The sequence below is a fragment of the Pecten maximus genome, chromosome 5 (assembly GCF_902652985.1).
Source record: "Pecten maximus chromosome 5, xPecMax1.1, whole genome shotgun sequence".
NCBI classification, from domain to species: Eukaryota; Metazoa; Mollusca; class Bivalvia; order Pectinida; family Pectinidae; genus Pecten; species Pecten maximus.
The window spans coordinates 41,274,299-41,301,957 of NC_047019.1; the positions used below are offsets into that span (position 1 = coordinate 41,274,299).

At 36.1% G+C, this 27,659-nt stretch overlaps 1 protein-coding gene across 2 annotated transcripts; it reads left to right on the forward strand.

Annotated features, from left to right (window-relative positions):
* Positions 1-14,926: 14,926 nt before the first annotated feature.
* Positions 14,927-27,332, forward strand: LOC117328056 (sperm motility kinase Y-like). 2 transcript variants are annotated; one of them, XM_033885389.1, is made up of 9 exons: positions 14,927-16,594; positions 18,928-19,130; positions 19,933-20,022; positions 20,201-20,256; positions 21,909-22,035; positions 22,478-22,602; positions 23,208-24,389; positions 24,526-24,543; positions 26,828-27,332. In XM_033885389.1, the coding sequence occupies exons 1-9, from the start codon at positions 16,436-16,438 to the stop codon at positions 27,136-27,138; spliced, it is 2,271 nt and encodes a 756-aa protein (XP_033741280.1). In that variant the 5' UTR covers positions 14,927-16,435; the 3' UTR covers positions 27,139-27,332. The 2 variants fall into 2 exon arrangements, with proteins under 2 accessions (XP_033741280.1, XP_033741281.1); XM_033885390.1 differs by lacking the exon at positions 24,526-24,543 and having other exon boundaries at positions 14,930-16,594.
* Positions 27,333-27,659: the final 327 nt, after the last annotated feature.

A 27,659-nucleotide genomic window follows, 5' to 3' on the forward strand; every position in this document is an offset into this window, starting at 1 on the left:
TACAGGAGACGAATCGTGTGTCTCCAATAACATATGTCAGAGTCTACAATACTGTTACCGGAGACAAATCATGTGTCTTCGATGAAATATGTCAGTGTCTACAACACTGTAGTACAGGAAACGAATCGTGTGTCTTCAATAACATATGTCAGAGTCTACAACACTGTAGTACAGGAGACGAATCATGTGTCTCCCATAACATATGTCAGCGTCTACAACACTGTAGTACCGGAGAGGAATCGTGTGTCTCCAATAACATATGTCAGTGTCTAAAACACTGTAGTATAGGAGACGAATCATGTGACTCCCATAACATATGTCAGAGTCTACAACACTGTAGTACAGGAGACGAATCGTGTGTCTCCCATAACATATGTCAGCGTCTACAACACTGTAGTACAGGAGACGAATCGTGTGTCTCCCATAACATATGTCAGAGTCTACAACACTGTAGTACAGGAGACGAATCGTGTGTCCCCCATAACATATGTCAGCGTCTACAACACTGTTACCGGAGACGAATCGTGTGTCTCCCATAACATATGTCAGTGTCTACAACACTGTAGTACAGGAGACGAATCATGTGACTCCAATAACATATGTCAACGTCTACAACACTGTAGTACAGGAGACGAATCGTGTGTCTCCAATAACATATGTCAACGTCTACAACACTGTAGTACAGGAGACGAATCATGTGACTCCCATAACATATGTCAGAGTCTACAACACTGTAGTACAGGAGACGAATCGTGTGTCTCCAATAACATATGTCAGCGTCTACAACACTGTAGTACAGGAGACGAATCGTGTGTCTCCAATAACATATGTCAGAGTCTACAACACTGTTACCGGAGACGAATCGTGTGTCTCCCATAACATATGTCAGTGTCTACAACACTGTAGTACCGGAGAGGAATCATGTGTCTCCCATAATATATGTCAGTGTCTATAACACTGTAGTACAGGAGACGAATCGTGTGTCTCCAATAACATATGTCAGAGTCTACAACACTGTAGTACCGGAGACGAATCGTGTGTCTTCAATAACATATGTCAGAGTCTACAACACTGTTACCGGAGAGGAATCATGTGTCTCCCATAACATATGTCAGCGTCTACAACACTGTAGTACCGGAGAGGAATCATGTGTCTCCAATAACATATGTCAGCGTATACAACACTATAGTACAGGAGACGAATCATGTGTCTCCCATAACATAAGTCAGAGTCTAAAACATTGTAGTACAGGAGACGAATCGTGTGTCTTCCATAGCATATGTCAGAGTCTAATACAGCGTCGAAGTTTAATATAATAGTAAACATAAATATTATTATACAGGTGTCACATATCAATTTACAATAAATATTCGGGCAATTGTTGACGCACGAGACATTTATAGAATACACATCATATACAAAACTGTTTCAGTTTCCGATAGCTTGATTAATCATATAGAGAACTCTGTTTCTGTAATGTATTGTTTTGTATTAATTGTATTGTATTGTATTGTATTGTATTATTTTTTCTGTCTTTATATTGTGTTGTACAAGTAGTCGTGCCAATTTTGAGTTATAACTTCTCATTTATTAACATTTCACTCGTTATTACAATTCATGTGTAGTGTCTGTTTACATCTTTTGAATACAATATATCATTTTGAAAAATACGACATTTGACATCTTGCCTGGATAACTACTCAGGCATATCAAAACAAATTACTGACTGACAGAGATGCAAAATATGGCAAGAAAAGGGAAGAGCTATGCTTGGTAGCTATGGTGTAATAGTGTCGCGTTTATCTGGTAAATTAAGTTGTAATATATAATGACGTCATCAAAATATTTGATTTATTTAATCATCTATAATAATTTTACGTAGGCCTTGTTTATTCAACATTTTGATTATATCCATCAAATGGTTTGACTTTGTTTATATGGCAATTCAAGAACATGTACCTTCCACCCCCCCCCCCCCCCCCACCCCCCCCCCCCCCCCCCCCCCAACCCCAACCCCTTGTTCGCATACATTTAACTCAGTAAGGTATCTATAACAATACAAATTATTATAATCCTCGTGAATTATCTCCAAGATACTAAAAAGGCAAAAGGCAAAATGAAACCAACTGGATACACCTATCGTTTCATTTATTGCGTTATGTTGCCATCTTCTGGTACAGAAATATACACAAGCGATATGGATATCAACTTGTTTCACCATCTTACAGAACATCTGCAAACCAGCCATATTTCTCGGCACTGGAAGGAGAAGGGACCGGAAGCAATGTCACTCTGATGGAGAAATTATCTTGGTAATTCTCACATCGTTAGGGGTGTTTGTTATTCTGTACACTTGTATGGACGTGCATATCGAAGTATCAATATGTTTTTCACGTGAGTATTTGCTGTAATTACACCTGTTTAAATCACTAAGTTTACATTATGTTATTATAAGTTTTTTACTCACGGAAACATTCCAAGTCCGCCTGTGTCCTCGGATAACGAAATGGAGCAATCATGATTGTTTTTTGTCTCTCTCGGCGATATCTTCAGAAAGTGACCAGAACAAACAAGATAGGGTCAGTCATTCCAAACTAAATATAAACCTCCATAAAATACGTAGCTTAAGACAATGTTGTGATATTTGTAACATGAGCTGTACGTGGAAACGCCATTATGACAATGGTGGTCTGTCACTGGAACCAGAGATTTCCGATACCATTCATGTTAAGTAACCCGCTCGAATCTCTAGTCAAATAGACTGACTACTTCGTGTTTATCTCATACCACAATGGATACCCTGTCCAACATGGGTTGTGTATGGATACTCCTCGGTACCTCAAATATATCATTGTTATTCCTAAACTGTCGACACTGAAGAGGGGTTGTCAGATCCACAGTGTACGTGTCAGTAGAATGATGTCCAACAGCATTCATTTGAAGTAATATTTCAACATTCGTAATTTGGAATTAGAAAGGGGAAATAAACAAAATATCCATTCGATAATACCATCAAGCTAACAGCTACTGATCAGGACGGTACTGCCGTCTGTTGGCAGAACGACAGTGATAGTCCACACAATGTAAAGATAATGTCTTGTTGTATTTCGCTCTCCGTACAAAGAAACCTTTTTCGATTTATTTGACATCGACAAATACAATTTTATTACCATAATGTAATTATAAAACTAATGAGTAAAACCACATTCGTTCCTTTCCATCCCTGTGTTAAGATACAAGTCATGTGCCTTCAATATACCATTACATTAAAATTACACTTTTGATGATTTTCGAACCTCTGGACATGCATAGTTATGGGTAGTGACTTTCATATACCTGTACATAAATAGTAAAAAGTCTGGTTTATTTCGTATTCCTATAAGCATTCAAGCTCGACGGAAGACTGGCGCCTTTCACAACTATATATATATGCAACAAGAGAAAACCAACGGGTAAATCGTAATCCCAACGCAGAAGCGAAAAACGAAGGAAAATTAATTAACAAGATATAGACTCGGAGACTTACATTGCACGAGTTGTTGACGAAGAATGGGCGTCTTCTACATCATCAACAACGCCCACCAATTAAATCTACATCATCAACAACGCCCACCAATTAAATCTACATCATCAACAACGCCCACCAATTAAATTTACATCATCAACAAAGCCCACCAATTAAATCTACATCATCAACAACGCCCACCAATTAAATCTACATCATCAAAAACGCCCACCAATTAAATCTACGTCATCAACAACGCCCGCTAATTAAATCTGCCTTTAATCCCGGTAATACCACATTTTCTAATAGAGAACGGGACAACGGAACCACAAAGGCATTTCAAGGGACACCGAAAACGATAAAGCATCACAAAAATGAATATAAAATTTCCCAATGACATCATCGTGTCGATCATAAATATTTCCTTTGGTGACCAGTAACCTGCAAGTCCATTAAAATTCTGATGCCTTTCATAATCCTTGAGATATAGTTAGAAATCCGATAATCTTCGTATCCCAGCACATATAGCTGCTGATTTCCCGGTATATCGACAGACAATCTAACTAATACATTGTAATATCATGTCTTCACATCCTTGGATAGCACCGTGGGGCCACTCTTTAGGGACATGTTGTTATCTTGGACTTTTTAAAATGTCGTCGATCTATTTTCAATTTGTTTTAACTTTTGGTATAAGTGCTATGCCTAGGGCGAGATAATTATTTTACTACACGAGGTTATAAAGGGAAACAACTCGTCTGATATTACGAAGCTGTGAAGTTAAAGCATTATACAAATTCACATGTGTATGGCTATTTTTTTGTATTTGCACACTTTGTTTAATATATTAGAATGATAAATTATCTACGTTATAATGACACGGAAACAGTTTATGGAAATAAGGAAATAAACATGCTCATCGAATAAATAAAAAAAATATATATCAACCGCAACAAAATACTAACGAAAGTGTCGTTCCTTGCATACTTATGCATGTTTTATGCTATATTTTCTATTCCAGCAAGTCAGTCATTTGTGTCGATCATCTAAGTTAGAAACACAAGACAGAAGATACTTGATATCGATAGCCTCTTATAAAACCATTAGTAATTATTTTGCATCTCATGAATTTCTCTCAATATCACCGTCTACCACTATAAACCTCTCCAAATTCCAACAATTCTATATGAACTTCTCCCAATATAAACCTCTCTCAATTTTAACTTCTTCCAATATAAATACCCCCAATGTAAACCTCTACCAATGTAAACCTCTCCCAATATAACCTTCCCCAAATATAAACTTTCCCGAAGATAAGCTTCCCTCAATGTAAACCTCTCTCAATATAAACTCATCCCAATATAAACCTCTCCATACAAACTCATCTCAATACACTTCTCGATATAAACCTCTCATTTTACCTATTACAATACAAACCTTTTTCAATGTAAACCTCTCTCAATATACATGTAAATTAATCCCAATATACATGTAAATATCTCCATATATGCTCATCTTAAACACTTCTCGATATAAACCTCTCATTTTACCTCTCACAATATAAATCTCTCCCAACATAAGCTGCTCTCAATATAGACCCAACAAAAACATTTTATGCCAGCGTCAAAAAACTGATGGGCCTGAGAACTAGGTGTCATTGTGAAAAGACAAAAAAAGTAAAGCTCAAAGCAAAATGAAGAAAACATCGACAACAAATAAAGGGCAACTACGGAAAGGAAGAGGACACCGGACAAAAGGAAATATAACCACAGGTGTTCAAGCAAGTATCCCCCTACACCAGTCTTTACTAATGACGTACGTCGGAATATCTGGTTTTACTCAGGAAGGCGCTTAAATGTTAGTTTACTCAAGAGGACGCTGGATTCCACTTTCACTCAAGAGGACGATGGAACATTGTTTTACTCAAGAGGACGATGGGACCTGTTTTTCTGAAGAAGTTGCTGGAACCCTGGTTTACTGAGGAGGACGCTGGGATCCTGTTTCACTCAAAAGAACGCGGGAATCCTGTTTTACCCAAGAGGACGCTAGAACCTGTTTTTCTGAAGAAGTTGCTGGAACCCTGTTTTACTGAGGAGGACGCTGGGTTCCTGTTTTACTCAAAAGAAAGCTGGAATCCTGTTTTAATCAGGAGGACGATGGGATCCTGTTTTAATCAAGAGAACGCCGGAATCATGTTTTAATCAAAAGAACGCTGGAATCCTGTTTCACTCAAAAGAACGCTGGAATCCTGTTTCACTCAAAAGAAAGCTGGAATCCTGTTTTACTCAAAAGAAAGCTGGAATCCTGTTTTAATCAAGAGGACGATGGGATCCTGTTTTAATCAAGAGAACGCTGGAATCCTGTTTTAATCAAGAGGACGATGGGATCCTGTTTTAATCAAGAGGACGATGGGATCCTGTTTTAATCAAGAGGACGATGGGATCCTGTTTTAATCAAGAGGACGATGGGATCCTGTTTTAATCAAGAGGAAGATGGGATCCTGTTTTAATCAAGAGGACGATGGGATCCTGTTTTAATCAAGAGAACGCTGGAATCCTGTTTTACTCAAAAGAACGCTGGAATCCTGTGAATCCTGTTTTAGTCAAGAGGACGCTAGAACCTGTTTTTCTGAAGAAGTTGCTGGAACCCTGTTTTACTGAGGAGGACGCTGGGTTCCTGTTTTACTCAAAAGAAAGCTGGAATCCTGTTTTAATCAAGAGGACGATGGGATCCTGTTTCACTCAAAAGAACGCTGGAATCCTGTTTTACCCAAGAGGACGCTAGAACCTGTTTTTCTGAAGAAGTTGCTGGAACCCTGTTTTACTGAGGAGGACGCTGGGTTCCTGTTTTACTCAAAAGAAAGCTGGAATCCTGTTTTAATCAAGAGGACGATGGGATCCTGTTTCAATCAAGAGAACGCTGGAATCCTGTTTTAATCAAAAGAACGCTGGAATCCTGTTTTACTCAAAAGAAAGCTGGAATCCTGTTTTAATCAAGAGGACGCTGGGATCCTGTTTTAATCAAGAGGACGATGGGATCCTGTTTCAATCAAGAGAACGCTGGAATCCTGTTTTAATCAAGAGGACGATGGGATCCTGTTTTAATCAAGAGGACGATGGGATCCTGTTTTAATCAAGAGGACGATGGGATCCTGTTTTAATCAAGAGGACGATGGGATCCTGTTTTAATCAAGAGGACGATGGAATCCTGTTTTACTCAAGAGGACGATGGGATCCTGTTTTAATCAAGAGGACGATGGGATCCTGTTTTAATCAAGAGGACGATGGGATCCTGTTTTAATCAAGAGGACGATGGAATCCTGTTTTAATCAAGAGGACGATGGGATCCTGTTTTACTCAAGAGAACGCTGGAATCCTGTTTTACTCAAGAGAACGCTGGAATCCTGTTTTACTCAAGAGAACGCCGGAATCCTGTTTTACTCAAGAGAACGTTGGAATCCTGTTTTACTCAAAAGAACGCTGGAATCCTGTTTTACTCAAGAGGACGATGGGATCATGTTTTAATCAAGAGGACGATGGAATCCTGTTTTAATCAAGAGGACGATGGGATCATGTTTTAATCAAGAGGACGATGGAATCCTGTTTTAATCAAGAGGACGATGGAATCATGTTTTAATCAAGAGGACGATGGGATCCTGTTTTAATCAGGAGGACGATGGGATCCTGTTTTAATCAAGAGAACGCCGGAATCATGTTTTAATCAAAAGAACGCTGGAATCCTGTTTCACTCAAAAGAACGCTGGAATCCTGTTTCACTCAAAAGAAAGCTGGAATCCTGTTTTACTCAAAAGAAAGCTGGAATCCTGTTTTAATCAAGAGGACGATGGGATCCTGTTTTAATCAAGAGAACGCTGGAATCCTGTTTTAATCAAGAGGACGATGGGATCCTGTTTTAATCAAGAGGACGATGGGATCCTGTTTTAATCAAGAGGACGATGGGATCCTGTTTTAATCAAGAGGACGATGGGATCCTGTTTTAATCAAGAGGAAGATTGGATCCTGTTTTAATCAAGAGGACGATGGGATCCTGTTTTAATCAAGAGAACGCTGGAATCCTGTTTTACTCAAAAGAACGCTGGAATCCTGTGAATCCTGTTTTAGTCAAGAGGACGCTAGAACCTGTTTTTCTGAAGAAGTTGCTGGAACCCTGTTTTACTGAGGAGGACGCTGGGTTCCTGTTTTACTCAAAAGAAAGCTGGAATCCTGTTTTAATCAAGAGGACGATGGGATCCTGTTTCACTCAAAAGAACGCTGGAATCCTGTTTTACCCAAGAGGACGCTAGAACCTGTTTTTCTGAAGAAGTTGCTGGAACCCTGTTTTACTGAGGAGGACGCTGGGTTCCTGTTTTACTCAAAAGAAAGCTGGAATCCTGTTTTAATCAAGAGGACGATGGGATCCTGTTTCAATCAAGAGAACGCTGGAATCCTGTTTTAATCAAAAGAACGCTGGAATCCTGTTTTACTCAAAAGAAAGCTGGAATCCTGTTTTAATCAAGAGGACGCTGGGATCCTGTTTTAATCAAGAGGACGATGGGATCCTGTTTCAATCAAGAGAACGCTGGAATCCTGTTTTAATCAAGAGGACGATGGGATCCTGTTTTAATCAAGAGGACGATGGGATCCTGTTTTAATCAAGAGGACGATGGGATCCTGTTTTAATCAAGAGGACGATGGGATCCTGTTTTAATCAAGAGGACGATGGAATCCTGTTTTACTCAAGAGGACGATGGGATCCTGTTTTAATCAAGAGGACGATGGGATCCTGTTTTAATCAAGAGGACGATGGGATCCTGTTTTAATCAAGAGGACGATGGAATCCTGTTTTAATCAAGAGGACGATGGGATCCTGTTTTACTCAAGAGAACGCTGGAATCCTGTTTTACTCAAGAGAACGCTGGAATCCTGTTTTACTCAAGAGAACGCCGGAATCCTGTTTTACTCAAGAGAACGTTGGAATCCTGTTTTACTCAAAAGAACGCTGGAATCCTGTTTTACTCAAGAGGACGATGGGATCATGTTTTAATCAAGAGGACGATGGAATCCTGTTTTAATCAAGAGGACGATGGGATCATGTTTTAATCAAGAGGACGATGGAATCCTGTTTTAATCAAGAGGACGATGGAATCATGTTTTAATCAAGAGGACGATGGGATCCTGTTTTAATCAAGAGGACGATGGAATCCTGTTTTAATCAAGAGGACGATGGAATCCTGTTTTAATCAAGAGGACGATGGAATCCTGTTTTACTCACAAAGACGCCGGAATCCTGCGGGGATCTCAAACAAATATTTGACGTAGCGATGTCAATCATACAAATGCCTCTTACCTTATTGCGTCCGTCAGCATACACCTTATATACTGACGACTTAGGATACGGATAATGTAAACATAATCTTGGTGATTTTTGTTATTTACTTTTAAATCATATTCTTTCTTTATTTACCTATATGTATAGTTAATCACACCTGAAATATGAAACATGAAATATAAATTATTTGAGGTAGCCTTCTAACAAAATGTTAAGTACCTTTAACTGTGGAATTGGCTAGTCAGGGAATATATATACCGGGCATATACATGTAGGTATATACATGTAATTTATAAACGTATGTGTGTCTCTGTGTGTGCTTTTCTCCCTTAACATTTTTTTCCGTTTAAATATTTTAACTACAACCCAATAAGGATTATATTCATCCATTTCGATATACATGTTGTTACATTGAGTTGCCGAGAGTAACACGTGTAAGAATCTAGGGGACGACACGCCAAGCTGACACATTGACAATGTCATCATTGAAAAAATATCCGTAATATTGTCTTGGGACACTAATTTCAAACTGATTGATATAATTGATTATTTCTACAGCCGTACATAATAATTAGTTGTTTTTCATTCACTTTGTCATTTTATGTGCTGTAATCATTTCGACCAAACAAGTAACTGTTTATCAGTTTTGTGTTGGTATTATAATGTCTACCAATTTTAATTATAATTTGCGGTGACATAATTATTTTAACTCCCAGACCAACAGAGGGCTGACGAATTCTTTGTTTCATAATCCATGTGTATTGTCAAATGAGGAACAGAATGTTTACTTGCGTAGGCAATTTATTTTAGTAGACAATGGGGGCGAATTTAAAATAAGTGTTAGATGCCTACCACGAAAATAATAACCCAGTATTGGTTTTGGATAGAAGCTAATTTAATAATTGGAAAATAGGAAATACAAGAATTCGTTTGACAGGTGAGGATTTATCTTCACGCAGGCGAAGTTAAAGATGATCTGTTTTTATCTCATGTCTGTCAATAATTATCTGTGGATTTAAGCTATGTCATGTACGTATACATTCTGTTAATACACCTGCGATGTCTCAAAGGTAAGTGCTAACCAACCAAGTCATATCTATAAAGGAATCTCATGTCGTTATTGACAAGTATTTCAAGCGGTGTTCTATCTCATTTTATATTCTGATATTCAGTTTATCGACACAACATCACCCAATCGATAATCAATAGTACACCTAAGAAATGTATTTATTTTAGGTATTTACAAAACAAGATTAAATTCCCGTGTATAAATCACACATTCTTATAAAGATGATTTTGATCCTATGTTTTATTAACAAATGCTACCTGTAGTGTTCTCCGCTACAATGGTTTTTGTCATAATACTCTATATTTCAGGTATAATAACAAATAATAAGTTTCTTGGTTCGGATATATACTTGGACTGATATCAATTGATTCTGGTTAATATGGACAATGATAATACGGTTGCTGATGCGCACAATATTGCATCATTTGACGTTATATCTATTTAAACATGTTCTCATTAGAGAATGTCATCTGGTCTGAATCTGACTCATCCAGACATAAAGAAAAAAAAATCGGATATATAAAGAAATTTCTTTGATTCAAATGTCGTGCCATATGTGATAAACATGTTGCCATTTGCAGTTTGTGTTTACAATTTTCAGTCGTCAAGGAATGCAAACATGAATAAAACATGTGCACGCCTTTCAATATATATATATGTGTAATTGTATAGGGGACAAACTACCTTGTTAAATCACTACTCTGTCAGATCTATGTTCTCAGGTCTGTCTCTTCATCGATCGAAAGCTCAGACTCGATTAGTTAGTTGATATAACAAAAGGGAAACAAAAGATAAAAGGCGCCTTCCAGTTAAGCTGGGACAGATAAGAGGTCGAGTTCCAAGGCGGAGGGTCGTTTGTACGATGACGGATCATCATCGATCTGAGGAGGTATGTATCTGATCAACATTAGGTCTCCAGACGCTCTGATCTCTATTAGCTGATAACACAATCATTTAATTTCCATAGATATTTTTGTGTCTTGGATACAGGAAATGGCAGTCCAATGTTTGTTTTAGCAAAGAATAGATTTCTGTTAATTTTATCTTTCATGTTTTATCTTGCAATTTTTCCAAATGTTCGTGAGAAATTGTACATTTGCATAACTGTTTCCCTCTTGACGAATCAACAGATTACAGTAGGACTTATTCAGTCATTCTACGACGAGTCTATAACACAAATTAATGTAATGCATTCATAACGATAACTTACTTTTTGTCTTCCAATTAGCAAATGCCATTATTTTTTTCGCTATTTACAATGTGCAATGATAACGTTATCAATCGGGTTGTGAAAATGATAGCTAAGGAACTCTATGTAAATGTATATTTTTATCACATAATCGGGCTGTTATCCAGTTCATTCGATGAAGTATTTGTTTTGTATATTTCACTATTGTGATATTCTCTGTGCGTTTTTCATTGGCTGCAGTTTTAAGGAAATGATTGTCATAATATAGGCAATGACGTCACATTCGGAATTTTAAATGGCGCAATAAAATAGCCATCACCGCCTGATTATTTCATCAACATTTGACCTTAAAACCTGTGAAAATGTACGCTTTATGAGCTATGTGACAAAAAGTATCTTAGATTTGTTTTTATGTCATATGAAATTTCATGAAACGAGTCTTACAAGTCTTTATTTCTGCGAACTTTGACGAAACATTAATCATATGATATTTATAAAACTTCTTTAAATTCTCCAGGCTCGCAAAAAATATAAATTGTTTGACTCGTTTCATAAAAGATCATCAGATAAAAAATATTTAAGATCATATGCCAATGATTTCAACATTCTTTCGTTTAAGACATCATAACACTTGTCTGACGTCACGACGTAGTTAAAATTTGGAATAGTGCTTTCTAATCATAGACTTAGTTCAGCTGATATTCAACGGTGTTTAGTCACTATTGACCGGGGCTACAACGATCTGACAATGTCCTCCACGTGATCACTACATTAGACGCTATGTTTTATGCGTGGACATCAATTGGGATTTCTTTACTGTATATTGAACAAGGCGCATCCTTCATAGCAAATTTAATATATTATATGTGATATCTGCTTCTGTTTTAAATTAATTTTTGTAAACATAATTTTTAGCTACATTGATATTTGTCTGTTTTTAAAACTATGAATATTTTGTTTGATTTTTTTTTTCAGGTTCAATCATTTCTTTTAAAAACCAAAACAGAAAAGAGATACGCAATTGTTATCCTACAAGAAGGCTACCATTCGCCATACTTCTTTCAAACATATCATTTTAACAATGCGCTAAGCATATAACAACATACAAAAAGAAATGTTGTCCTCTCACCCTATATTTACACACTTACACCGAATAAACGCTCTGCACACATATGTGTCGATAATCTAATCAAAACTGTATATGTGAACATTAATAGAGTAAATGATATTATGTAACCTCAAATAAGAGAGGTAATCCCGGAAGTTGGGGACGTAGTACATCAGACGTATACATGTGGGCAAATACATTATGTTCAAAGAACCACAAACACTGATACCAAGTTTGCCTAATTTGATTGCATGCGATTCCGTATACATAGAAATATATTTCATGATTCCATTGTCATGACCCTTGTTTACATTTTAGGCTCCATTGTATCTTACACTCAGTTTGTATTCAAACATGCTTATTTCTCTCATCATACACAGATTTGTCTCCTGTTTATCTTTTATTCTGTATCACCCCTAGGGAATGGCATATATCACGTGATGGTAACAATACAATGACGTCACGTCGACAATTCAGTCATATCACATCTACTTTTTGTAGCATTGCATTTTTTATGTTTATACAACAGGACTTTGGTAACTTAATTAATATTGTGAGAATATACAAACCTGTTTGGTCTTATACCATCATTTAGTGGATTAGATTTACATCTCGATGAAGCAGAGGCGCTTAACCTTCTGGAAAAAAGTTTCACTGAAGGATCATTTTCTTTTCTAATTTTTGTTCACATATGTTGTGTTGATTCGATTTTGAGTTACAGTATCGTTTCCACGCCAGTATTCATTTTTTTTTCGAGTTAGCATGTTCGTCCGTGACATATGATTTCCTGTTTAGAACTACTTTCGCTATATTGTTCAGTCGCCGATTGCTGAACCGTCTTGTGTGAGCTATGAGACCACTAGGAGACACTAGTGGCTGATTAGGTTACAAATGTTGTCTTATGGAGAGACTCGACAAACACATTGTATGAGCTTCAATACTAATCTCAACTGGTTATTTGTACAAGATCGAAACTAGCTTGGTTAAAACTAGATGGCTTATCAGTAAAACACACATACACTATGTAGAATGGGTTAGGACGTCTTGCGTACCCTTAGTTACAAATTAGTGAAATTTACTTAATACAGGGTTAATGAATGATTAATTAAGTAGGCAAGTAGAACAGTTAGATAGTAGGTCACTTAGCAGTGATGGTTAATTAGCAACGGTCACGACTCAAAAGAGTAAGTCATTTAACACCACAGTTGGTCTGTAATCACAGCAATGCATTTTTTTACGAAAACAAAGTTAGAAACTAGGTGTGGTCCTTCCAGCGGTCGACCATTTCTTTATGCCAAAACACACGCGTAATACTTTATAATAATTGTGAAAGTTGTCTTACTGTGGTAAGAATGTAAAATGTAATCAGGCTGGTGATCCTATCGAGGAATCCAACCACAGTCACTCAGAGGTATCCGGGTGTTACTACTTCACCATCCAACCATCCAAGAACAATAACGTTATCTATCTTATTTTTCAGAATGTGACACCTATAAATTATGTAGTTCTGTTTTCGGTAACATTCCATATACTGTTCGAGTTTAGCCCATCATTATCAGATGTTAGTCTGTTCAAATCCGCCTACGTCCGCGTCTGTAGCCCGTCCGTCCGTAAACAATCATTCCTATCTCTATTTATTGAATGGTAGTGGAAGACTTTTTCACAAATTTTCCAGGTAGGCTTCCCTTGGCCCCTAGTTGTGCTCATTTGATTTTAAAAACAAAAATGACCGATAGTTCAAGTTAAGTGGTACTGTTTATCATCCACAAAACATTAATCTTATATCCCTCTTAGATTTCATGTGTATGTTTCTCTTTGTTAGCAACGCATTTAAATAGAGAGAAAAAGTCTTGCATAAAACCAATAAAGATCATTCAATGGTTGGCGCCAAGATCCTTCTTGAATCTCTTGTTTATTATACAGTTTTGTTTTGATTACAATAATACCTTGTGTTTTATTCACAAAATGTATCTTAATTTCACAATAAATCGTATTTCGAAATCAAGAACTATCTTTCAAACTGAAGCAATTTCTTCTAAAACATTTTAACGTACAACAACCATTCGGTGACTGATGTATGGCACTAAAGTCAATTGAATAACACCCGTAATTCTTATAAAAAAAAAAACATGCATAAATCAAGGCGCACGTGTGGCCAAACTCAATAATAATAGGGTAGCATTATTGGACTAATCGCATACAACTGGCATGTAATTAATCACACACAGACAGTGTCACACGTCACGTGGTATCAGAGGTTAATCGCATAGGTGTTTTGTCATCACCGAGACGTGGTGCTTGAATACTGGCCACTGTGGATACATGTGACATTGTATGTCTAGTCTTTAACCATAATACTATTTCTAGAATATCGGATTTCAATTATGACATTCAATACATAGATAATATAGTCTGCAAATGTAGTTTGTAAAACCCACACTTGAACCCGTTAATAAGGTCTTGTTTTTATTAAAAATGTGGTAGTCTTTTAGCAGGGATGGTATTTAATTTGTCAACCCTTTGAGACACGGAATGACCATTGTTAATTATATGTCGTCTTCAATCCCTCTAACAAACATTCAATACACCTCATTGAACTTTGCTGAAAAGACTAATATTAATTTATTTGCCGTAGTAGAATACCACCTCGTCTAAAGGTCAGTAGTTATACAGCGATTGAGCTTCACACGCCTGATAAGACTTAGTATCGTGTTATGTACATGATTGTGAGTCCGTTTAAGATTAAAACATATACGTCCTCGAAGGAACTGCGATAAAGTGTTAATTCACCGAAGACCTAAACTGTAGGGATATACAAATGTATTGCATACTCGTATTTTGATCTCCTTTTAGTTTTACTCATAGAAGTGTGCAAAAAGGAAGACCCGTCAATGTAAGCCTCACCGCAAATAGGATGGTGTCACCGCGCTTATAACGTACATTGAAGTTATTACTCTACTGTAATTGATGTTTCATTTGACCTGGCTCTGTCATCTCCTTTACGTATTGTTTGGATGGATGCATTACGAGCCAGCTTTTCTGCGACCGAGTTATTATATCATTTCCCTTTTCGGAGTACTAGGATTCCGGACGGCAGGAGTAATTGATCCGAGTAGCTTGACGTTTTGACATGATCGATTCTCTCCCAGACGGGTGTACCTGGTGGATTTCACATTATGTAATATAACGACCGAGGAAGACGATTATTGAACAAAGTGATTTGATGTGAAGTATAGCAGGTGTATTTATTTCGTCGAGATTTTCCACCAGATACGGGCATATAGACATTGATTCCAACTTTACACTAGAATCATTGCTCCAGAATATCGGAGACGGGTTTATCAAACAACAGTGTTTCGCTAATCTGGTGGTTCATCAGCCGGTTGTATACAAGTATTTTACGATTGAATATCAAACTTTGAATATTGCTGCTGGAAATAGGAGCGTGTATATAGGTTTTAGGACCAAATCACATGCTTTTGAATTAATGGGCTATTTATACCTGATACACTGACGGTGTAATCTACGTGTGGTTCATGCTGTGATAAATTTGACACGTCTTTTCCCTCCTTGTTAGGATAATGAATACATTATTGTCTTTGATGATATATTCAGTTATCTAAACGTCGCTTGCAGTTTGTGATGGGAATATCAAAATAACCACTCAATACCGTCTATTGATTAACGGAAAGTGTTGCTAGATTCTGAACGCTTGAGCACAGCTTCATTATCCATTTAAGTATCCGTTAAAAGCTTTGAGTTAGCACCATGGATTATACGATAGAGACGGGAGAAGAACAGATCGAAATGAATCACATTTGTAGTTGAATCCGGTACAGAACTGTTGAATATCCTTATTCATTATTACTGGATCTGGGACTTTCATGTCGATGGTATCAATTTGTTTTAACAATTTGACAGTGGGTGTATCTCCATTTGGAGGACGATATGTTCAAAACGCAATGACCCTACAGGATTCATAGTACAGTGTTTTGGAAGAGTCTTAATTTGTCAATACAGTATATTGTAAATAAGAACAATGATGTTCACTCGCGCGGATATAGCACACAAATACGACGACGTGTTGTATACACTGCTGACTTAGCCTGTGAATGATACTCGCTGGACTGTAAACAGTGTAAATCACCACAACGGACTAGATAAAGAAGACAATATTTTGGAACCTATATAATTAGCTCATCATGGAATATACTGCCGAAATCATACGGCCACAGCATGCTGCAGGTCATGGAGAAGTTTGAGAGAGAATTTACAGATAGTTATATTCCATTTGACAAAAAGAAGAAAGTCGGAAATTACATCCTCGGACGAACAATTGGAGAAGGTTCATTTGCAAAGGTTCGCCAGGGCTTTCACGTGCTTGCCAGAGAAAAGGTAGGTGTAGAGTCACTTAAAGTTACCATATGCAAATTGATATATTATTATCTCAACACCCTATTTTGAATCTTATTTTCCATGCGATGACACACATGCACACACACACACACACACACACATACACCCACACCCACACACACACACTCACACACTCTCTCTCTCTCTCTCTCTCTCTCTATTTATATATATATATACATATATATACATATAAATGAGTCTTTACGCATAGAACTAACGTATATAAATATCAGGCTATTGAAATAAAATGGGAAATAGTCGCATTGTAAAAAAACCCCATTAAATTCGCAGGGAAATAATAAATTGTTGACTACTTGACTACCCTAACATTCAAAAGCAAGGTAAGATCTGTACCTGTCATAAACAGTTTACTTAGGTAGCGGTCAAAACATATAACATCATATTACAGTCATCTACTCGGAATGTAATAGGCTTTCTTTTCATTAAAATGTCGTTAGTCGAGTTCTTTTGAAACCATATTCATTGATGAAGCGGTCCATGCGACTTCTGAATACATTATGTGTTTGAATTTGAAGTGTCACAAAACACGTAACACGGTCGTATTTTGTTTATTAGATTGCAGACATATCTTTTCTTTCCGTTTGCACACGCTCCATTTCTTTATTAACCTTATGTATCATACTTACCATGTTTACATAGACCCTATGTTAATAAAAGTTTACACATTGTCAGCTTTAACCTTTGTATCGGACTTTCTTTACTTTGAAGTATTTTCTTTCAAAAATAAGTTCTATACATATTGATAGTAGTATTTAACGCCCACCACCGTCCCTCATCCCGTGCAATAACTAACTATATAAATGGTAACTTAGTAAACAGCTGTCTCTGTATTGTTAAATTTCATCTGATAAAATGGCTTCACAATGACCATCTAACTTTAACGTTCCATTTCATAAACAAATACCACCATATCATGCTTTATTACGAATTTGCGATGAGGATTAAATCGTATTTTGCCATTGACATTATTTACTTGAGAATATTAATTTGAATACGAATGTGTATCCTATTATACGAGTGTTATTTTTTGTTAACATTGTATAAACCTGTAACTCGGTGAGTAGATATGACAGTCAGACCTAAAGACATCTACTTTACAAGCTGTCATATCAGCTTGCCAACAATATTTTGTCGAAGTCTGCCAGTAAGTTAGTGCCCGTGTTCCGTGTACACAGGCCCACTTATTTAAAGTTTTGTTGGCTGAACGACAGTTAATCAAACGAATTCATTCTCAAGTATTTTGCTTTAATCATAAACTTAAAAAATAAAACAGTATGTGTTAAAATAGTTAAATATCTTATTATTGTGAGGAGTCAGAAAAAATATCCTTAATTAGTAACAGGATATCTTCTACAGGGAATGGCTTGATCAAGTCCTGTTTGTGCGTAAAGAGTATAATGACCCTAAACATATAGAAATCTGTTTGTGGTTTACATACACAGGCTGACATATCGCTGTTTGATCTGTCACATAAGACTATTATTAGTATCCATTATCCTTGGATGACAGTACCGAACCGTTACATCGCACCCATTCACATACACTGGCACTGCTACCAGGGCCTCTACAAACGTGTAAGTGACAGGCAGTGGTATATAGGGAGTCTATATCAGTCGTTTGAAATATAATAATGATACTATCATTGACTGAATTAAAATAATTTAAATTGATTTCAAATCATTGCTATTGCTTTAGATTAAGAATTTTGTTCATTGAATTATGACTGGCATATCAACATTTAATCTTTGTTAATAGTTATTGATTACAGAATGCATATCGAACACCACCAGTTTGATATTCAATTACGCAAAAAACACAACCCGATACTAAAGGATTAAGTAAGCCCTAATACGCGACATTTGCATGTGAATTAGACTGATCATGATTTTTATAGTGTTTAAAACGTGTTCTTTATCCGCTTATAGATGTATATTGTGATTAAGATACACTCTTGTCTTGTTCAAGAAATTATTAAGTGATCCAGTCTTGATTTGCTTTTGGTGATATTTGTATAACGTTAATCAGAATGACAATCTCCATATCATGTTTTATATATAATAACAAGAATAGTAGATGTATATGTACCTGTGGATTGAGTTCTACTCACTATGTTGGTGTAACAAAAACAAGATTTTATTTTTTCTGTGAATACGAAAAAGATCCTTAGAAAAAAATAGGTTAAATTGAGAAGAAATTAATAATGACAGCACTTTTTCTTTAGGGTTTTGTCTTCTTTTCTATCATTCGTGCATTATACTATTACCTCTTTTTCTGTTGATGTACTTGTACAGGTAGCGGTAAAGGTGGTATCAAAGAAGGCCATTCTACTCAGAGATTATGTACGGAAAAACGTGCACAGAGAGGCGGTGGTGCTACAGAAACTCCAGCACCCTAACATCGTTCGTCTGTTTGAGGTGATGGAAACAGAGAATACGTACTATATAGTGCTGGATTATGCTGACGGCGGAGACTTCATGAAATATTTATCCGGAAAGTGAGCAAGATGTTTTTGATTTCTTCTAAATATAAAGTAATATCTGTCTGTCCAATGGTATTTATATACACTAGAACGAATGTCATCCAAAGCCTTGTCAGGAGAACAGGTATTTAGTTTTGAATCAGCGGACATCGAAGCTTTAACTTATCTTTGGACTATCTTTGAAACAACGATTATATTTTCTTCAAAATTCCATATTTATCATGCATTTCAAGAAGGTAGTATATCAAACACAAACCCATGACCACACCTATAGCATATTGGTCCACATATTGTTATATGAGAAAGCCTCATTACGTTCGTTTTAAAACTCCATCCGGGTGGGTCATAAGTAGTATAAGAGGCATAAGGTCCCTTTAGGTATAAAAATACCTCACTCCTCGAATTTCAAAATTAGTCCTGACACTTTCTATGCCTCGATAGTTGCAGTCAATGCAGATTCAAGCATGCTTACGACAGTATTCAAATAACACTAATGAATTCAAAAGCTTAACATTTGAAAGTTGTGCAACTAAATATACTACTAAAATGTCTTCTATAACATCTCCTCTTGTTACTGGTAGCATATATTATATTCAAACTTCATGAAAGTAATACATGACACAATATGAGAGTAATAAATAATCAAATCTAAGGTAAGACAACAGCATGGTATTCAGACTTTATTGTAGCGAACTATGTATGTATGATCTCCGGTTAAACTTGAACCAGGCCATAACATATATAGACCTAAAAACAATCTTCAATCTATGAAATAATAAATATGTACTACTTGATAACGTTCTGCCTTTAATTCTAGGAAATTTTTGACAGAATTCGAGAGTAGACGGTTCCTCCGACAATTGACATCGGCGGTAGACCATATGCATAGATCGAATATCGTTCATCGGTAAGTTGTGACTATTTTCACAAAATTTGTTGAATTTCAATTTTTTATGTAAAACTAACAACACAATGCTCACGGTAAATTACTTTAAGGGATATCAAACCAATACTCGGAAGACATATCAAATATAAATATCGGTCATTTTATCAACTATACCGTTATTGCCATATTTTAATTACAGTGATTTGAAACTTGAAAACTTCCTACTTGACAAAGATTTGAATATCAAAATAATTGGTAAGTACGATCCTACAAATACATATTAGTTTCATACATGCAGAGACACTTCTTTGACGATTGTTTAATATTTTTTGAGTGATCTAGCTCAAGTTCTTGAGTTGATTTCGCTTTCTAACGATAAATTGTCGAGTCTGTGTCCACTTTTATTTGATTGAGAACACCATATGAACGCGTAGCGACAGGAACCTGATTCCATACTACTGGAAAATTATTGCCAGTTAATTTCTTTTTCATTAAATTGCTGAATATCAAATAACCTTTTCATGTTTTGATCACTTTCGTAAGCATGTATGGAATGATATACTCAATTATTGCTCAAAAACAATAGCTTAGAACTTAACAAACTCCAGTATTTGACCATACTCAACTAATGAATTAATAACAACCAGGAGCTAAATTATCAAATGCACTTTCGTCATTCTTCTGTTTCAATACATATTGCAAAACATGATGAATATCGAACTGGTAATTGCTTTCTGACGGCTTTTGTGTCTGTAAAATGGATCGATCACATCTTGATCGTTCAAGTATCCTAGACTCGTCAACTCCCACCAAGGTTTTATATGAAGTCGATAAGTGCTCTGTTCCTTCCCATACAGGGCCGCGTTAGCCGATATCATTGCCCTCAATTAAAGTAATTACTATACAGCATTACGTGTATTTATCGTTTGGGTAATAGGTTCTATAATAGATGCATGGTTATATCATTGTTTTCTTCAATTCAAATAAATCTAGAATAAACTAACTTTTTAATTTATCAAGGCCCTGAAGTATTTGCTGGTCTAAAAGTAGCATTTAGGTATGTTTTAATTTTTCTTTAAATGTCATTTTTGTTTAATTGCATTATTGATTCGTCTCCTTGAATGAAGGTAAAAAGATAGGAGCAGCAGCGCTCAGACGTTTAAATAAAGACAAAACATCCAGTAATTGCAAAAACAAACTACAATACAAACTTAAACGAAAGGTTAAACAATATTTGTGCAACTTGTTAAATTTCACAAGCAATACAAATGCCATACTCGCCCATGTTGTGACATGTAGAATAAGCATCCGCTTTAATGGTAAGTTACCTCGATTCTCTCAACACAGCCAAACATAGACACTTGCTCTGTTGATTTATATAATATTCTTTTTTTTACTGGGGTTTCTTACAAAAACAAAGTATGTCATAGACTAGGACATTTATACAATATATGTTCACAGCACATCCATCTACACGGGATACTGGTGGACTAACTATTTAAATATTTCATCTTTAAATGGATCATATCAGGTGTTCAAGTAATGGCTTATTGACTTTATGGGTCCCATTGTCTTCCTATTCATTAATTGATTTTTGTTATACACATCCAGCTCAGTAATAATGGTAATTGAGAGTTCATTGGTATACATATTGACAAGGCATTTAATTATAGATTAACAATCGGCTACCTATAAAATGTAATGATATGTTGACGTTAACCAATCATTAATTATGTCTTCTACTATTTACCTAACCTCTGTTGTTCTCCGATCTGATCGATTCCGACTGTGGCAGTAAAATAAGAAGATTAATAGTTATTAGATCCATCAATGACATCAAATTGTTTAATACGGTGTTCACGCTTCAAGTTGTTATAGAATTGATTCTACTATGATTTTCCCGCCAGATTTCGGACTCAGTAATATGTTCATTGGTGAGACATCACTAAGTACCCAGTGTGGATCGCCAGCATATGCCGCCCCCGAAATATTCAGTAACCAGAAGTACGGTTCCAGCGTCGATATCTGGAGTCTGTAAGTGCTGTTTATATTGCATATCTCGGTGTCATTTCAGAAATATATATGTGTATAATTTACAGTTGTCACCACTTCACTTTAATGTAGAATGTTAATTTTTTACCTCTCGTTGTTATCACGGAATACCATAGGTGGCTAATTATATGTTTGCTTATTACAATAACTCCCGCTCATCTTCATTATGTTGGCAATCTATAGCTAATGATTATCGCTTCACGCTTAGCGCTTCGGCACAATTCATTTAGACGTGTTGATTGGAATGACCGCTATTGTCAATTACAATGCGTTGTTTTACTCCCAGCACATACAGCGGTTCGAGCTATTTTATAATTGGCGGTTATATTCTAAATCTTGTATATGCCAATTTAGAGATATGTTTTACCGGGTGTTCGTCTAACTAATAATTTACTACTGGCTATAGCAATCATCTTTATTGTAGTGGAGTGTGTATGCATGCAATGTTGATCGGCACACTGCCATTCGTACCACAACCAGCTAACAACCTCGCTCAACTCCACGCATTAATCCTGAAAGGGTGTTCCATCCCAGAAGAACTCTCTGTAGGTAAGTTATTATTTTGATGATTGGGACGTTTAACGCACTTTTTACATTATTTGTTTTAAAAATATGTATGGTTTAAATATTATCCACTGTTGTATAATAATGCATGCATTATAATGCTCTTACCACCTGTCATTTCGTCATAAAATATCGATAAACACTAAAACCAACGTCTTTTCTAACCTAATAACATGATGCAGGCATGTTTATGTATAAAAAATACTTGACTATTTCATTCTAGCTCCTGTAAGACACAATGTAATTTGAATGATCGTCCGCAGATCGTACATAATTTGACGCCATACAATAACTTAGGTCACAGACAGCTGGTCATGACAGAACAATGGCTTACAATCTACAAAATTCGAGTCTCTATTCATAAGCCCTCTGATTAATCTTTGACATTAATTAAAGTACAGTGCTATTCGAAATCAATCCCGATTGGAACATATGTAGGTTATCTTATCATGAGTAATGACATTGCGTTAGTGTACGTCTTCTCAATCTGACTTATATTCCAGTGTTTTACTTAAACTTCATTTATTTCCTTTGTTTTTATTGTGTTAACATTTCATATGATTCAATTATATACGATTTCGTTATTTTAGAATGCAAAGACCTCTTAAAACGCATGCTACAGCCAGATTATCGGCGTCGGATAAGAATTGAAGAGGTTCTGCACCACGCCTGGATGACGGTAGGGTACGATGAACATATCCATCGCCTGCCTACACTTCCCCATATCATACCGGCGCCACCACAGGAATCCGTGGTTCACTACATGATAAACACATACAATTTTTCAGAATCGGACGTTATCGAAGCCCTCGAAGAAAGAAAGGTCAACTCCATAGCAGCCACGTACAACCTATTGTTGTGCAAGTTTGAAAGTGGAATTCATTTAGTTGGACTGTCTGTAGAGTCTCCCAGGCAGGATCAACATTGTCCATCCCGAAGTGACAGTTTAACAAGCAAGGGAAGTTTTCTAGAAAAGGGAAGATTACCCGCTGAGTTAAATACCCCTATGATAAATCCGACATCATACAGGAGATATGTGCAATTTCTACAAGAGACGAGACATAGGACGCTTAGTCGACAGCAAAATGAATCGTTTTTGTTTCAAAGACAGAAAATTATAGCTTCTATAAAGCCAGAAAGCCGAATTGGCTTAAAAGAAGGTTCCAATGGTAAATATAATAGTTACAACGTGCCATATTCTGCCCCGACATATGAGCAACTGTATGCATGGGGATCAGATAGAGGTGGCAAGCATGACGACCTAACAAGAAAGTCGTTTGAACTGCACGACGATACATTGAAGGAATCAAAATCAAATGACCAGACAATACTGCCTCTTGTGGATACTGATAAAAACAGGACGAAAAATCTTACGGTTCAGAAGTCAATGGTACGGCAACAATCTATTAGTGATTGTAGTGATATACTAGAGGACTCAAACAAGAACTTCCCCGCCAAAACCTCAAAACCATCTCCTACAGGTAAAATTGTACCACCCGGGAGAAGTCATCCAAATGGGAAAAAGAAATCACCACAGCGTTCTATATCAGAACCTAATACCAGAGATACCGATAGTCTATCACTAGTGCTAACCGAACCCTGCGCAGACGATGCCTGGGGTCCTGTTCAAAGACATAAAGCTAAATTAGTGAAAGGCGTAACTCTCACACTTTCGAGGAGTAAGACAATATTTGGCAGTTCTATATCATCTCAAAAGCTTCTTACTCCCAGGGATCAGCGGATTCTAGGTGACGCTCAAATCGTTGGCAAGGGTAAGTATTAGTTGTATATATGTATTTTTAGATTTGTGATACAATAATACTATTTGGATCATTTAAGAAACATTGTTATACGATTTGTTTTGTAAAGATGAGTTTTACGCTTTATCTGAATACTTTATTTTCACAGAACAGAATTCAGAGTCTGGTAATGCATTATTGGGATTTGGTGATATGCTTGCATATATTATACAGCTTATTAGTCAATTCTTAACCTCATCATTCCACTGATATATTTCATCTAGCGAATCTTAGCATACCGTATTTATTGTAGAATGTCATTTAGACAAGTACTTGTAGATGCTAAGGCTATATATGATTTCATGCATTTGTAGCAATAATGTGAACTCAAAATTGTAATTCAATATTATGCTTTGGTAACCTTTTTTAGTTATGTCTTTTATACCTGAGGAAGTATCCTTTGAAAGTAGATTTATCAAACATAATCTTCATTCAGATTTGTAATTTCTTAACTACGCTTGTGGGTTAATGTTGCACTTGCATTTAAAAACCACCAAAATCACTGTATGTTTAAATAAACGTGTCATTCTATCTTTTCCCCATTAATTGTACACGTTTTTCATATGCGGTATCGGTTTTATTTTTATTTTTTCATTTTTATTTTAATTTTGCACTCAGGTAATCTTAACCAATACTTGCACTTGTTCGTACTTATCTAAGTACTCACATGACCAGCACAAGTGAAGACATTAACATTTGGTCGATAAAACTGTCCGGGTCACTACATTACCGCGTTTTATTGCGTAAATAAACAAAAAAATTGAAACTATTCTGTGGTGTACAAAGAGATCATAATTGCACAATCGGCACTCACTTGGCATGTTTTTTTTTATCATTTCTTGACGAATTCAGATATCTGTACCACATTGGACGCCGGTTTTTCATTAATTTCTTCTAAAAGTCTTCCTAATCTCACATTTGTATGATCAGTATTGATTTTGAGCAATGGGTGCACTGGGGCGATCTATACAGCAAGTCAAGTGTTAATGTTCATGTTTTGATATTTGTACTCTTCGGTGTTTTAAGCACAGAAGGCGACATAAAAACAAACAAATTCTGATACACGGATCGAATAGATATTAATATATCAAACCAGTCATTTGCAGATAATTTCCAAAAACATTTCGTGTATCGTGTAGAATGTTTTAAGTTGTTAGTACAAGTTGGTAGATTCAATACTATTAATACAACGTCCTTATCGTTGGCATGACAGCTGATCCCAGCCGCGTTCATGAATTCACGGGAAAAAAAGTTGAAGTTAAAATTTTATGCGTAACATGCCATGTTTCGTAAGCTTACATTCATGTGTATGGATTGCTGTTGTTTAATCGTAAACATCGATGTAAACACCAATGTGAACATATTTAAACTAATGAAATACTGAAAAACGCAAAATGCAGCTTTCGTGTCTAACAGTGCAGACACAAAGCGGGACCTGTAAACAACGTGACGTTATCGGAATTATCAATCTGCTGCTATGTATATCTTACATGAATACACTAATGAGCAACAGAATGGGATGCAGTATTAATCCAAGGGCGTATACATTTTTAATCAAACTTTAGCTTCCTTGTCAATTATCACAATACATCCATAGATAAAGAAATGTAATTGAAATTTAATATGCTGCGGCAGTTTTCATCATTCCATGATAAGTCCAAAAGATGTGTGTTCCCTGTACTTAGTCACGTCCCATTATTTCGCTGGTCATGGTTGAGGTGTTCTTATCACTGCTCATTTCTAGCTTCATCTTATATGGTTATATTTGGTAGTCTATCTGAGACTTGATGTAAAAATCATATCCTGCTACGTATAACATATACACACGCTTTACATGGTGCGAGAAACACCTGTTAGCTATAAATGAAAGTCAAATGATTAAAGTTCTTATAATTATTGATAATCAATATATCATGAAATTGAAAACGAGTATTTACTAACATTCTGTAATCTGTTTTCTGCACACGTTAAAATACATTGGATATCATTTATGATGTTTTAGGCCATGAAGTTCATTTCAACTTTTTAGTGTTTACGTAACAATAATTTAAGTCACTTATATAACCATTTATTTTAGCCTGGTTGATTATGAGTATTCATAATTTATTTTTGATATATAATTCCATCACCATTAGATTGTAAACAGAGGTATATAACAATATATGACATTCTCTGTTTATTATAAGAAGGATTTTTTCCATTCCCTTTTTAAATATTTTGCACAAGATAACATATGCAATACATCATATTTCAAACATATTTTAGATATTTTGAAAACACAACCGACAAAAAAATATATAACACACACAAACATAACAAGAGAATAAAAAACAAACAAAAATAACATTTGCGAAAATAAAAAAGGGGAAAAGGGAGAAGAAAGATTTTAACTTAATCATTTATCACTGCAGGTCGTATCATGGTTGAACGATCAGCATCGACCCGTCACTACCGTCAAACGTACGTAACTGATTATCAAAAGCCGAAGACAGCGACTGGATTAAAGAACAGATTTCCGGAAGTTGTAAATCCCGCAAATGTCAGAGCGAAATCAGACTTAGGAATGTATCCAAAGACTGAAGAGAGTCCCCATTTACCCGAGGTGGTGGATTTAACAAACTGTGATGTTCCTGTGTGCCCTCCATCACCCGTAGAAAGACTGATTGTGGACGATGAAGCACCGATGATACGAATTCGAATTACCAGTTGTATGAAACAATGAACTACTTTGACAAAGATGTGCAATAATATTATAGTAGACAGTGTATTGATTAAACAACTGTATGAATGTTGTATCAAACAATGTGCTGCGATACTATTCTTCCAGAGGATATAACTGATATGAGAGTCTTTAGAGGGAACACAATTTGTATGCAATAGTCTTAATAAAACTCAGTTATCGCTGTGAAACATCCATTTTGTGTTTATCTTAAACAGACAGTTGACTTTTACAGATGCAGTGCTTTAACCAGTTTTACCATCATGATTTGAATGCATTATACACATAATTGGCCATGGAACGTAACTTTGTTTTTGAATCGCTGTTGATGAATAATATTTAAGTTCATGTTTAAGTTCAATCACAGATAATACTGATACAATAAAGCATGGTCCTCAGGTTGGTAAGTATAAATGTGAAAAGACTGAGGTACATTTAAAAACGGTGTATAATTTGAGCGGCAGCAGCGTAAATGTTGGTGTTTTGTATATGAGGTTGTTATCAAATTGACAGGTCGCCCAGTC